The sequence below is a fragment of the Triticum aestivum genome, chromosome 1A (assembly GCF_018294505.1).
Source record: "Triticum aestivum cultivar Chinese Spring chromosome 1A, IWGSC CS RefSeq v2.1, whole genome shotgun sequence".
NCBI lineage: Eukaryota > Viridiplantae > Streptophyta > Magnoliopsida > Poales > Poaceae > Triticum > Triticum aestivum.
Window position 1 is genome coordinate 4821173 of NC_057794.1, and position 14588 is coordinate 4835760.

The following is a 14588-nucleotide window of genomic DNA, read 5'->3' on the forward strand; positions in this document are numbered from 1 at the left end:
GGTTGTACATATCTGTGTTAAATTTTGTGCTACCATTTGTGGCATTTGTACGATTGCACACATTAAGGTAACACATAGGACTTGCAATTACAAAACAGTAAAATGCAGCTAGCTAGGAGCCCTCACACTGATTTGAAGTCCTCAACTGTCAGATCACTTTGATAGACGTCTAGGATTTTCGCTCGGTCATCCCCTAGCTTCTTTATGCTAATTAATCCTTTCACATGGTACACGGGCCGCTGCTCCGCCGAGCGAGCGGCCAGTCACATGGTTAATCGGGCCATGAAGAGGTCCGGTCAATTGGAAAACCTTTCTAGCCTGATTCCTTCGCTCCCGCGTGGCAGTTCGTCTCGAATTTTAATCTCCAGCCCTATCGCGGGTTGCTCCCTGTTACTCGATGCTGCGCCGCCGCCGTCGTGCGTCACGTCGGTGAGATTACACTACATGTGTGCCTCGTCATTTGTCCTCTACTGTTCATCCGCGGCCCCCCACGACGGATCCCTTCTTTCCTTTACATTTCCTTGTTGCGTTCTTCCATGGGGGCTGCGGTGGCCGCACGCGTCGTTGGCATCCATCCCAGGCTATCCTCCGTGGGCGTTCGTCTCCGTGCTCTTAGCAGCTGTAACGCCACGCCCATGTCCGCGTGCTTTCCTATACGCCGGGTCTGCCATCCATGTTGCTTAGTTTCGATCTTGCCGACCTTCTATCTCCATGTAATTGGTGTGATGCTGAGCTGGGGAAAGAAACTCGCTACACTGTGCCACGGTTACCACAGGGAAGCTGGTAGATCTCATGTCTGTTTTGTGCTCGTGCTTCAAAGTTTTCATTCGAGGTAAGATTTACTAGATGAGGTTCTGTTTGTGCGCGCATTTTATTAAGCGTCTGGTCATTCTGTTTGATGCTTAGATCCAAATGCCCTATTGGGTTTGAGGAATGGTGTGCCTCCTCTCAGATTGCAATTTACAAACCTGGCTAATTCTATATAAAATTTAATGTTCCGAAATTTTTAGAGGCCAGGACTGAACAATTCAAGATGTTTTGATTGCAGGCCTATCCTGTGACACAACACCGTACCAATGAAAGTGCTCTATCAGACATTGTTATCTAAGGTACTATTTGTTTAGACAAAGTCGGTGTTGGATCCATGAACTTTGTTGATTAATTATAGATTGTTCTCTAACTGATGGATGTGATGTAATATGCCATCCTTTGTATAAGAAAATCAAATGATATGGTTTATTCAAATTCTAGAAGCATCAATAATATTCTGAAAGATGAGCGATGACGCACATGAGGGAGTACAAGCCAAGTCCTTGCAGGATAATATGCAGCCATCAGGGCGATTCGTTTCCTTATGCTAACACAATTTGTGCACATATAATTGTTTCAACTGCTTGATGAAACGAATTAACATGTGGTGCACTATGCAAACAACTGACAATCTGAGAACGCCCGTTAATATCACTAAGGTGCTTTTTTTTTTGAAAGAAAGGGGTTGCCCCCCCCCCCTGCCCCAATATTATATATCGAAGCAGAACAGACAACATCCAGTTTTGGACCGAAACTAAAAGTTACTACCAATGGGGGAACTACGCCACCCAACTCGACTGAGAGCAGAAGTTCTCTCACAGCTCACGGAAGCAGTACCATAAGAAACTCTATTCAGCAACTACTCTTTATTACAGGACCCATGAAAAACAACAGAAAGAGTGAAATCGAAGCCAGCCAACAGCTCCTTCCTCTCTCTCCTTCCTCCTGTTTTATCACGCGTCCCTCCCCTGCTTCAGCTCCAGGCAATTCGCATCAGCTCCCCACGCCGCTTGTCCAGCAACAGGATACATCTTTGGAGTAGAGTAGCTTGGGCATCGTCGCAGAGAACTTTCCATTGGTGCAAATAACAGCTTAGTTTTGCAAGAATGCAGTTTATATTTTTCCACTTTTGTCCCTAAAAACAGAAATTGTTTCTCAGTCTCCATAGACTCCACAAGGAAGCAGCAATTACCATATTCAGAATAGGTTTTTTCTTATGCATGTGCCAGAAGGCAAAGATATTTTCAAAATTGACTATTCTTTCTGTCTCAAAAAGTTCAGATAAAAAATCCCAAACATGGCGAGCAACCACACAATCAAAAAGCAAGTGTTGCACAGATTCAGGTTCGGTACAGAAGAGACAGGAAGGATCTTCCACATTTTTTCGTTTGGCAAGATTGTCTCTAGTCAGAATTTTGTTGTGCACACACAACCATAGGAACACATGAATCTTTTGAGGACAGAGGACCTTCCATAAATCATCTCTGATAGCAGAAGCTACCCCCCCAAAGTTAATATGATGGTAAAAGGATTTAACTGAATAAATGCCATTTGGTTCTAATGTCCAGATTGACATATCAGATTCAGTTGACAAAGTAAAATGTTTTACAGTACCCAGCAATAGGTTCCAGCGGGCTAAACCCTCTTTATCAACACATCTCCTGAATGTTAGTTTAAGGTTCACACCATCCCACACCTGAGCAACAGTGCATTCAGTTTGATTACATATGCAGAAAAGGTCCCAGAATTGTGTCTTCAAGGAACATTCCCCTACCCAGATATCATGCCAAAAGTTAATTAATTCACCATTGCCCAGTCTCCATTTGTAAAAGTTTTTGGTAGCAGACAAGGCCCAGGTGATGCTCTTCCAGAAGGTAGAGCCCCCATCACCTTTTGTCCAGAGAAGATTAGGAGAGTTCACCCTATATTTATGCAACAATTTTTTTTCCAATCTGAATCTGTGTCATCAAAGAACCTCTTACCCCAGGAAGCAAGTAGGGCCATGTTAAATTCTTTGATATTGGGTATCCCCAATCCCCCAAACTCTTTTTTCCTAGTAACAAGTCCCCAGTTAGCTAAATGATACTTGTGATGGTCTCCCTCATCCCCTCAAAAGAAATGTGCCATCTGAGAGTTGATGTCATTGATAGCCCACTTAGGAAACTTGATAACAGACATAAGATAAGCAGGAATGCTAATCAAACATGCACACAATAAGACAATCTTCCCTCTATATGTAAGATATCTCCCATGCCACCCAGAGATGCCTTTAATAATCCTGTCAATAATGGGTTGGATATCTTCTCTCCTCAAATTATCATAGTGCAGAGGAACTCCTAAATACTTAATTGGAAAAGATCCTTTCTTACAACAGAAAATCTGGGCAAATTCATTAGCAGCTGAGTCTTCCATATTAATAGTCATCAGCTCACTTTTATGAAAATTAAATTTCATTCCTGATAAAGCTTCAAAGCAGGACAAATACCATTTAAAATTTCTGGCTTTATGGACAGAGTTTTCCAAGAAGAGGATAGTGTCGTCTGCATATTGCAGACTCACCACCCCCCTTGGAATTATATTGGGCAGAAGCCCAGCAATCAAATCTTGTGAAGCAGCTTTTTTAAGCATTTTAGTAAAAACGGCGGCTACCAAGTTAAACAATAATGGGGAGTGTGGGTCCCCCTGTTTAAGCCCTTTCCCTCCAATGAAATAGTTCCCATTAGTGTCATTAATCCGTACCGCAAACGTACTATCAATTAAAGTACTTTTTATCCATGAAATCCACTTGGGGCAGAAACCCCTAGATTGCAGCATTTCAAATAAAAAATCCCAGTTGGCTCGATCGTAAGCCTTTTCATAATCCAGTTTAAGGACTAAACCCTGAGATCCAGATTTCTTAACCTCATGGATCACTTCATGAGCCATAACCCCGCTCTCCAAAATATATCTCCCCTTAATAAACGTTGTTTGGTTGGTGGAAATTAATCTACGACCCACAGGAGAGACCCTGTTAGTCATAGCTTTGGAGAAAATCTTTCACACCGCAATTACTAAGACTAATTGGCCTAAATTTCTTCATTTCCCTGGCATCAGCCTCTTTAGGAATAAGAACAATCAAAGCAAAGTTTAATCTCCACATGTCTAGTTTCCCATCTTCAAAGTCCCTGACTAACGCCATAAAATCATTTTTGATCACATCCCAGAAGGTTTGGTAGAAGAGAAAGGACAAACCATCCGGACCAGGAGCCCCATGTGCATAGGACCCAAAAATAGCTTCCTTAATTTCTTCTTCAGAAAAATTCCTTTGAAGAAGATCGTTCTCTTCATTAGTAACTAAATCGTCCTCCTCCCAGAAGGAAGGCCAAGGTGCACATTAAGTTTATCCTCTGTACCAAATAGGTTCTTATAAAAGGAAGTAGCTACATATAACATCTCCTTGGTAGTGTAAACAGGACCATTGTCTCCAATTAATTCAGTCAAATGATTTTTCCTATGCCTATGATTAGCCAATGCCTGAAAATATGCGTTGTTCTTGTCACCATCCACAATTCTACGATCTCTGGAATGCTGCCAAAAGGCAGTCTCTTCTTTGTTCCAGATATCCGTGAGTTCTTTCTTAATCTCCTCCATTATGGATCTGTCTACATCACTAATTTGATTCCTCTCGGAGAAGACATCAAGGATATCAAATTCGAGCAGAAGCTCTCTTTTCTTGTTTTTCATCCCAGCCTCTACATTGATACTCCAACCTCTCGCTTTTTTCCTAAATAATCTACACTTGTTCATCCAAATGTCAATGGCTGACTTGCCAGGAGCTGAACAGCTCCACGTTTTGATCACCATGGTTTTAAAATCCGGGTGGTCAAGCCACCATTTTTCAAATCGAAACAATTTTGGGGAGGTAACCCTCCGAGCTCCCGTGTCCAAAATAAGAGGCATATGATCACTTCCAATGCGTGGAAGTGCAGTTACCACCGAAAGAGGGAATTTAGTATCCCAGGTACCAGAAGTAAAAATTCTATCAATCGCAGCAAAGATAGGGTTGTTTTGATTATTACTCCAAGTAAACTTCCTATTAGCAATCTTGATCTCCATAAGGGACCACTTATTTATCCACTCATTAAAAAGGTAAGAAAATTGACTATTGATAATCCCATTGTTCTTATCATCAATTGATCTAACCAGGTTAAAATCTCCTCCCATCAAAACTGGGTATGTGAGATTATCCATAATATCATGCAATTCAGCAATGAACTCTAACTTATCTTCATTATAAGAAGTGCCATACACAGCCACTAGATGCCAAATGTACCCATCGCTCTTATTTTTAACAGTGGCAATAATGCAAATTTTTCTATTTATGAATCCTATGATTTCAAACAAATCATTCTTCAGACCCATAAGGATCCCCCCAGCAGTCTTCTCTGCAGGTAAGAGCTGCCAAACAAAATCCTCTCTACCAGAAATGTATTTGAGAATATGACTATCAATTTTCTCTTTTTTGGTTTCAAAGAAACACACAAAGTCCACATGGTTGTTATTAATAAAATCACCAAGGCACTGATTTTTCCCTGTTTGACCCATACCCCTAATATTCCAAAAGGCTCCGATCATTTGATCTTAAAAGGGTGTGATAAGCCACATGGCTTCTTCTTGGTGTTCAGAACAGGGTTTTTAATCAATGGTCCTGCAGTGCCCCCAGCACCATTGATGGCCGAGTTGTCGTTTACACCCTGGGTACTCTTATCATCTATATTTTCCAAATCTAAACTATCAGGGAGAACAATCTCCGGGTTATCATCCGCAAACTTGAGACCACGAGCTTTCACTGGTGGAAAAAGGGCCTTTGGTCGCGGTTCGCAACTACCATTAGTCGCGGTTGCGCAACCGCGACCAAACAGGCGCGACTAAAGGCCCCCCCCCTTTAGTCGCGGTTGCTTAAGAACCGCGACTAAAGGCCCGTCCACGTGGGCACCAGGCGGCCGTCGGGGCGGAGGACCTTTAGTCGCGGTTCTTCTGGCCAACCGCGACTAAAGGCCACCGCAGGTTTAGGGTTTTAGCCCCCCCCCCCCAAACCTGTTTTCTGTTTAATTTGTATTGTTTTATTTCTTTTGTGCTTTATTTTAATTTTGAAGGAGTTTCACATATTCTACGGTACTACATACATGCATATGAATGTACAATTTCAAACAAATTTGAAATTAGAACCAAAAAGAATTCAAGAGGAATATACAATATATATTCAATATCATCGGATGACCATATACAATTTTGAACAAATTTCCATACATAATTTAATGCATATAAAGTTCTACGTCCTCGTAATGGTGTTCTCCTTTAGGATGGAGGACTTCCCTCCTGAACCATCCAGCTAGTTCCTCTTGAAGTGGTCGGAAGCGAGCTTCTGGACTAAGCATCATCCGGAGGTTATTCCTCTGAGCATTGGTATCACTTGGAACCCGCCGCTCAGAGGTGTATCTCCGGATCATCTCACAGACATAGTATGCACATAGATTGGTCCCCGCTGGCTGAATATCCTCACCATTCTTTGCCTTTGACCTTTTGAATTCTAGCTCTTTTTTGAATTCACCGACCTTTGTATCTACGAACCGTCTCCAAACCCTACGAGGCAAAGAAAATTAAATGAACAAGAGAGTTATTAGTTACTTGATATTAGGAAATGAACGAAATAGGCTGATCGATATAGAGCGCAAATGAATGAAAATAATTACTTCTGCAGCATTCTTCTCATGCCGCCCCAAAGCTTTGGATCCTTATTTAGAGAGTCGTGGACGAGACATTCTGAGGTGTCAACTTTAATTACTAGCAGAATCCAGTGGAACCTGCGGACACGATACATGCACAGTACGTCATGCATAACTCATCGATTAGCCGGCCACATACCATGCATGGAGTAAACAAAAGAGAATGTGCTCAAGACAGAAACACTCACCCAAAATGGTAAGGAAATAGAATATCACTTTTGAGTTCCTGCTTTGTAAGAAACTGCCACAGGTCTGCCTCCATGTCGGCGGGGTGATGCTCCAACACATATCCATTAACGATGTGTGGGTCAATGAACCCAACATCATGGATGTTCCTTACTCTGCATTCCTTAATCTTCATTCTACATGTATAATAGCGGACACAACAATATAGTTAGGACATATATATAGTGCAGGCAATATGAACGAGATGGGTAGAAATAAATCACTTACAGAACGTAGCAACTGATGATAGATTTGTCGAGCTCGCGCAGATTGAAAAGCTGGAACAATTCACTCAGATGAATTTGTACATAGTAATGTTTGAAGTGATGCTCATATCTAACTTCCGCATAAATATATTCTTTGGCGTTTTTATTTTTTATGTAACCCTTGTACCATTTCAGTAGACCTTTCATTTGTGGAGGTAGATCCTCTTCCTGCGCAGGCTCGACGAGAGGCCCATTCTTCACATATGTAATTACTACCTCCTTCACTGGCGCCTCATCAAGGCCTAACAGTTCACGAAGAGTAATACCTAAGTTGGCCGCTTGTTCTCTGGCACTCGTTACAGTCAATCCATGTGCTGCCGCAGCTGCTATGATATCGGGGTCATCCGGACCGGCGGCTTTCACTATAAGCGGGGCAATCGATTGTTTACTTTGTTCCCCGAGCTGGGCAACTCGTTTCCCGCTTTTTTTACTTTCTAATTCCGTTTTCTCGGCCTCCTCCAAGGCTTTGTTCTCCTGGTTCTCCGCCCGCTCTTTCTTCTCCTTCAACATGAGTGCCTGCCTACGAAGTTCACGTGCATAGTCGTCAGGCAGATTCTTCGCGGCTTGGGACGGTGTGCTCAAAAATGACTTAGCCCACTTCTTTTGCTCATCAGAAAATACTGGCTTGGGCTCGGGCTCTCTTTTCTTCTTGCAGTCCGCCTTCCATTTCTCATGATCAGCAGCCGCGGCCGCGGCAGTTTCCTCGGCACTACGTTCCCAAGGCCTTGTGGGGAGAGGCTTCAGTGATGGCTCCGGTACCTTTGTGGTCTTAGGTACATAAGGGTCCGGGTTAATAATCCAGGACTGCTTCTGCTTCTTTGCCGGAGGTGAATTGGGGGGCGGCGTCTGATCACCCGCCGGACGAGGACTGGGGGGCGGCGTCTGATCACCCACCGGACGTTGTGGACTGGGGGGCGTCGGCTGACGTGACGGAGGTGTAGGTGAACCGCCACCACCGTAGGGGGGTGGACTTGTTGTCCTTGGCGCCTCGCCTGGAAACTTGATAAACTTCTTTTGCCATAGAATGAAATGGCGCTTGACATCTCCAAGTCTTTTCTCCCCTTCAGGTGTAGCAATGTCAATCTCCAGGTCCTCAAACCCTTGGACTATGTCCTCCACCGTGACACGAGCATAGCCATCTTGAATGGGGTTGTTGTGGTGGAGTGCTCCAGGTAAACATGGTAAAGCACTGCCGATGGCTACCTTCATGGACATGTTCCCGATAGGATAATACAGATGGCATTCTTTCATCTCCTTTATATCGTCCACGGGGTAGCGAGGAGGCTCCGGTGCAGTAATTTCGACCACCAGAGGCTCCGGTGCAGTAATTTCGATCGTCGGTGCATCTGCACCAGCCGGTGGGGCCTCCGTGGAAGCCACACTGCTTCTCCGCTGCTGGCTTCTGAGATTCGCTGGATGATCTTCATGCTGCGCCCGAGCTGCATCTCTTTCGGCTACTAGTACACTCACGGTTTTCTTCATCACATCCATTTCCGATGCCAACCGCGCCACAACATCTGCTTCCCGATCCATCTTTCTCTTCCGGCTTCTGTAACCGTACGGGTCATCGTTCTGGGGGAACCTTATTTTCCACGGAATGTGCCCCATGCCTCGTACACGTCCTCCGTGTTCAGGATTCCCGAGGGCTTTTGTCAGCGCGTCGTTCTCTCTGTTGAACTTGATCTTCCCCTCTTGAGCATCCCTCATTGCGTCAATAAGGGCTTGGGTGGGTTTAATTATTTTGCCCCGGTAAACACACTCCCCTGTCTCCGGGTTCAGCGTTCCCCCATGCCCGTACCACCAGCTTTTGGCCCTTGGGTCCCATCCCTCCGTACCTGGACGGATTCCTCGCGCCCTCAGCTCGTTCTCCATCTTCTCCCACCTAGGCCCCCAAAGGCGATACCCTCTTGGCCCCATAATATGATTGTACTCCTTCTTAGCCGCATTTTCCTTATTTTTTTTCGATATTTGAATGAACTGCTCCGATTTCTTTTGCTTCACAAATTCTGGCCAATCATGTTTCAGTTTCTCATATTGTCCTTTGAAATCCGGAGTCTTGTTCTGCTTGACAAAGTCATGGGCTAGATTTTGCTTGAATTTCCGGAATGCGTCGGCCATCTTATGAAGAGCGAACTGTTTGACTAGCCTCCTCCTCTCCTTGTTTTCCTCAATCTTGTTACCCTCCTCATCGAATTTGTTGTATTCCGGAGGTAGAACGAAATGTTCCATAAGTTTCTTGAAGCAATCTTTTTTTGTTCTCTTATCGACAAAAGTGAAACCAACAATTCGTGCCTTCTTTGGCTTATTCCACTCCTGGACGGTGATCGAGACGTTGTCTCTAACAATGGCTCCGCATTGGTTGACAAACTTGGTGGCGTTCTTGCGGGGCTCCAGCGGCCTGCTGGTTGCACTGTCGACAACCTCGATGGTGCATGTTTCTCCTTGTTTCATCGTCTTGGTTGCGCCACGCTTTGACGACGTACTCGATTGTTTCGACGATCCGGCCGAGGGCTAAAATAAGAAAGAGAGTCGCGCGCGTTAGTACACACATATTTATTCAAATCAGTTAGTTTGTATCACCAGAGGCTCAATGTATATATATACCTCGGCGCCGGAGGTGGTTGCTACTTCCATTTGAAGATCGTCGTTTATCGACGTTTGTTCGGCATCATCTTGCTGACGGCGCCCTTCATCTTCACCGTCAAGGTTCAGATAAGAAGAGATATCATCTTCTTCTTGTCTGGTCGGCACATATAGAATATCGCCGTTTATGATGCCGAACATATGTGCTTCACCGTCCGGATCATAGTTGTCCATAATCGGGTCAGCTCTATCGTCCGCCATTATGTCAGTCCTGAAAACATGTAGTAAAAACAAATTAATTAAGTGAAGAAGGGGGCGGTGGCGGTGGCGGTGGCGAAAGGGCGGTGGCAAAAGGAGGGGGCGAGGAAGGGGTGGGAGAGGGTGTCGCGGTAGAGCGCGAGACGGGGCGGCAGACGACGGCGTCACGGAGAGGGAGGCGAGGACAACACACATGTATAACCCTCACCGCCCCCTCTCGATCCCTAAAAAAACACCGCGCGCATCGCCGCCCCCCTCGCCGCCCCCTCTTCGTATATATGTTTTTTTGTTAATTATCAAATTTTAAGTTACTTTACCGTTTTTATTAAACTAATTAACTAGTTAAAATTAAAAAAACCAAAAAAAAAGAAAAAAAAAAGAAAAAAAAAGAAAAAAAATTCTCTCTCTCTCTCCACGATCTCGCTCTCTGTAGAGAGGGGCGCGCGGCAGCGAGGCCGGCCGGCGGCGTTGAGGGCGGGCGAGAGGCGGCGCGGTGGGCGAGGGAGGCCGGCGGGCGGCGTACGAGGGCGAGAGGGGGCGGCGGGGAAATCTTTCAAACCCGTAGTGAACTCGCGGGAGAGTCGGTTACCGTATAATATAAAATATATAATTAACCATCATGCATTTGTTAAACTAACTAGCTATAAACAATAGAAATTAAACAATGAACAACACACATGCATATTTTATCAATGACACACATGCATGAAAGGTTCAAGTTGCTAACCGCGATCGAGGAGGAAAAAATAACTGAGGAACCTCAAGTGTGGCTCCAACACTTCATATCATGTTTGTTTCACCCTCTTGGGGCATTTCATCAAACACCTTGTGTGCATAAGAGGAACCAAAAGCAAACCTACACCCCCTTGTGAAGCTTGTGAAGAGAAGTGGCACCAAATGGCTAAGTGAGCGTGCTGAACCGGTATATATAGGGGAGGAGCTTTAGTCGCGGTTGGCCTGGCCAACCGCGACTAAAGGCCTTTGGGCACCTTTAGTCGCGGTTGGTCTGGCCAACCGCGACTAAATCCCCTCACGTGCACGAGCTGGCCACCGAGCGCCCTGGGCCCAGGCCTTTGGTCGCGGTTCGTCCGCCGAACCGCGACTAAAGACTTCATTAGTCGCGGTTCCTACAGTTTCGCGACTAATGGGGCTGGACGGAAGCCTCTTTTTCTACCAGTGTTTCTCAACATCAACCATATGCATAATAATATCTTTTTGCTCTTGAGCATCCATACCAATGCATAAATCAACTTTACTAGTATTTAAAGCCAGAACTTCAGGATCAAGGTGCTTATTTGCTATATCATTTCTTCTATTCTGAATAAGTGATGTTTAATGGAGCCCTTGACATCTACCATGGATTTCAGACATTTGCATTGCCACTATATTATAAGTTAAGCAAGGTTTTAGTTACCGGACAAAATTTCAAGATTTCCCATAGTTACTACGTATTTTCATGCCCCTCGGTAAATCCCTGTACCGACCAAAAAATACCATTTTTTTAAATTTTTTTAATTTAAACACTCCATTTATATATCCTACTATTTGTTTCCCACACTTGTATTTCAAACTTTCCACTGGTTATGCTGATTTTCAGCTTTAACTATGCAAGACATGAGTACAATATTAAATTTGTTTTGGTCAAAACTATTTTATCCTATTGAGTTATATATATGTGTGAACATGCAACCGTTGGGGGGCTAAGATGTAAAAGACCATATCCATGTAGAATACAGAGAGAGGAGGCTGGATAAGGCGCTCCAGTTTCCCCCTATTCCAGCTCTTCCTTCTACTATATTAGAATCTAGATTTGTTCAATATTTCCTTGATTCAGAACATATCCTACTAAGGAACTTCTACACAGACTGATTTCTCATCTGTTTGGAGTCCAGAGCTGTAAAAGTAATATTTGCTTTGTGTTCGTAGTTTGAGACAAGTCAATACACAATGCATGTTTAAAGAGATAACAACTGAGGAATTCTACAGGTAAAAGAAATTTGTACAATCAATTAGAACTTATGATACTTAAGCTTTGCTTGTCATGTGTAAATTGTTTCCATCTCTGAAACCATATCAAGAGTCCAATTGCATGTTCGGCGCTTGCTATTGTGACTCAATATTCCCTCTTGCTCATGGCATGCTTTATCTTTTACCATGTGGCAACTTTAATTTCATTTTCACCTCTTTGGAATCCCCTCAAGAATTGCTTTTGAAAAATGCTTTGATGCCACCAAACTCAAAATTGCACCAATGCAAAATTATCCATATTGACATTTACAGTGATGGATGGTTTCTAATCAGGAGCTTGTTTTGGTGCTAAAATGGCCCATTTACTTCTAGACATTGAAATATGTGAATTATTATTGCGTGCAATATTTAGGAAATCGTTAACTGATAGCTACTCGGTCGGCTTGGGAGCAGTAATTAATATATCAATTGTCCTGTTAACTAGATTAATAGGTCGACCATTAATTGATAGATTAAATAGCAACCTGCCATCACAAGCTGCTAGCTATTGATGTCTAAGGCTAGTATTGCGGTTAGGGACGAACATTGAAATAAAAAGTGAATGGAACAGTGACAAGCAATGCTAGCAAACAAGAACTTTGTTTGTCTTTTATTCCCAAGCTTGAACTAGCACTGGTCGGGGTCACACATGATGGTGCACACCACTTTATTTTTCATCGTTACAACGATTGGTGCATCAACTAAGCAACGATGATCCATCTACCTATTAGCATAATGCTTGCATTTTTCATTGGCCACCAATGTCGGCGACTATGCTGGCAAATGGTGCCTTGGTGGTGGAGCACTCAGGTGGAACAAACACGTTGCACATGGTTGGAAGAGTTCCCAATACCAATGACCTGATCACCTCCAATTGAGCTGGTTGTTGAGGTTGGATGATGCCCTGACCCTGGACGAGCTGAAATAGTGGCCGCATGATCTGTATGCCTTGTTGTTGTTGTTGTTGTTGTTGTTGTTGTTGTTGTTGTTGTTGTTCTTGCTGCATGATGATGGAATGCACGATGCCATGGATGGCTGCGCACTGGAGCTGCTGAGGAATCTGTGCTAGTTGTTGGCAACATTGTTGCCGCATCACCTTGCAATCACTTCGTGGCAAGATCATTGACACGAGGGATGACACCAATGACACAGGGTTGCATTGCTGCAAGAGGTAATTCTTGCAGGGGTTCATCTGTTGTTGTAGGTATGGCTGAATCAATGGTTGTTGTTGCTGGGGGAATGGTTGTTGCGGTTGTTGGGGCTGGGGTAAAGGTTGTTGTGGTTGCTGTAACTGGGGAAATGGTTGTTGGGGTTGTTGAGGCTGGGGGAATGGTTGTTGTGGTTGTTGCGGAAATGGTAGTTGGGGTTGTTGGGGCTGGGGAAATGGTTGTTGTGGTTGTTGGGGCTGGGGAAATTGTTGTTGTGGTTGCTGGGGAAATGGTTGTTGTGGTTGTTGGGGCTGGGGAAATTGTTGTTGTGGTTGCTGGGGAAATGGTTGTTGTGGTTGCTGGGGCTGGGGAAATTGTTGTTGTGGTTGATGGGGGAATGTTTGTTGGGGTTGGGGAAATGCTTGTTGTGGTTGATGGGGGAATGTTTGTTGGGGTTGGGGAAAAATTTGTTGTGGTTGTTGGGAGAATGGTTGTTGGGGCTGGGGGAATGGTTGTTGTTGTTGTGGCCATTGTACTTGGCCACTAGGGTCGACCTGTATATTGGCGGTGGTGGTAGTTAGTGCCACCGCAATGATTGTCAGGATGAGTAAGGTCTTCATGGTGGATTTATGTTAACTATTACTTACTTGGATTTGATGATTGTGCTCGAGTTGTGTGAAGGATGGATGATGGTATGGAGTCTACATATTGCGGGCTCTTTTATAGCTACCATGATTAGGTTTCTTTTCATTATTGCTTTCCATTTTAAAAGTGATTCGATGCTTATCGAATTGATTATTTGGTTTTTTGTGTTTGGTGGCACTACATACAAACATACTTTTGGAGTGATCATCAAAGTTGCCTTTTTATTGTACATGTCATCTAAGAGTGAGGAAAACTTGATAATTGGCAATGACTCATCTTACTCACTTTACATGTCAAACAATTATCTGGATTGCATTCCTTTTGGATCTAAGTTTTTCATGTTGTACAAGTTGTTAGACATAAACCAAATCTCCATAGCGGGGGACTAAATTTGTATCCTTGTGCATGTTGTTAATATAGATCGGGCTAGAATTCTTATGTTCGTTCTGGACTCTTCTTCTTTCTTCAACTAACTTGTAGTGTTGTATAGTAGGATGGTAAGATGAACAAGCTGATAGTAATGTTGTACACGTCATCAATACATGACTCATCAAATTCTCCTTTTATGTCAAGGGTAGTAATGGTGTACACGTTATCAATACATGACTCATCATATTCCCTTTCAATATCAAGGGTTGTAATTCTATGCAAGTTATTAATAAATATTAGATTAGTACTGGCTTTACACGTCTTAATTGATTCAAGTGTATTTGATGGTTTGTTCTGGCTTCAATTGATTAATTTATTGAACTAAGTTTGTATGTACTAACATTTGCTGCATTTAGTCGAAAAAGCAAGCAAGAAGAGGTGGTAAAATTGTCATTAAGTCAATCTTCTTGTTTGTTTAATTACCTGGTAACCACAGTTGACTCCTGAGCTTG

General features: G+C 43.6%; 1 protein-coding gene across 1 annotated transcript; it reads right to left on the bottom strand.

The window, feature by feature from the left end:
* Positions 1 to 12498: 12498 nt before the first annotated feature.
* Positions 12499 to 13639, bottom strand: LOC542851 (gamma-gliadin B-like; the record flags this gene model as incomplete). The annotated part of the gene is given in 2 exon segments (XM_044596595.1): positions 12499 to 13135; positions 13138 to 13639. Coding segments are annotated over 2 exon segments (975 nt in total), but the record flags the coding sequence as incomplete, so codon positions are not given.
* Between the last annotated feature and the right edge of the window lie 949 nt (positions 13640 to 14588).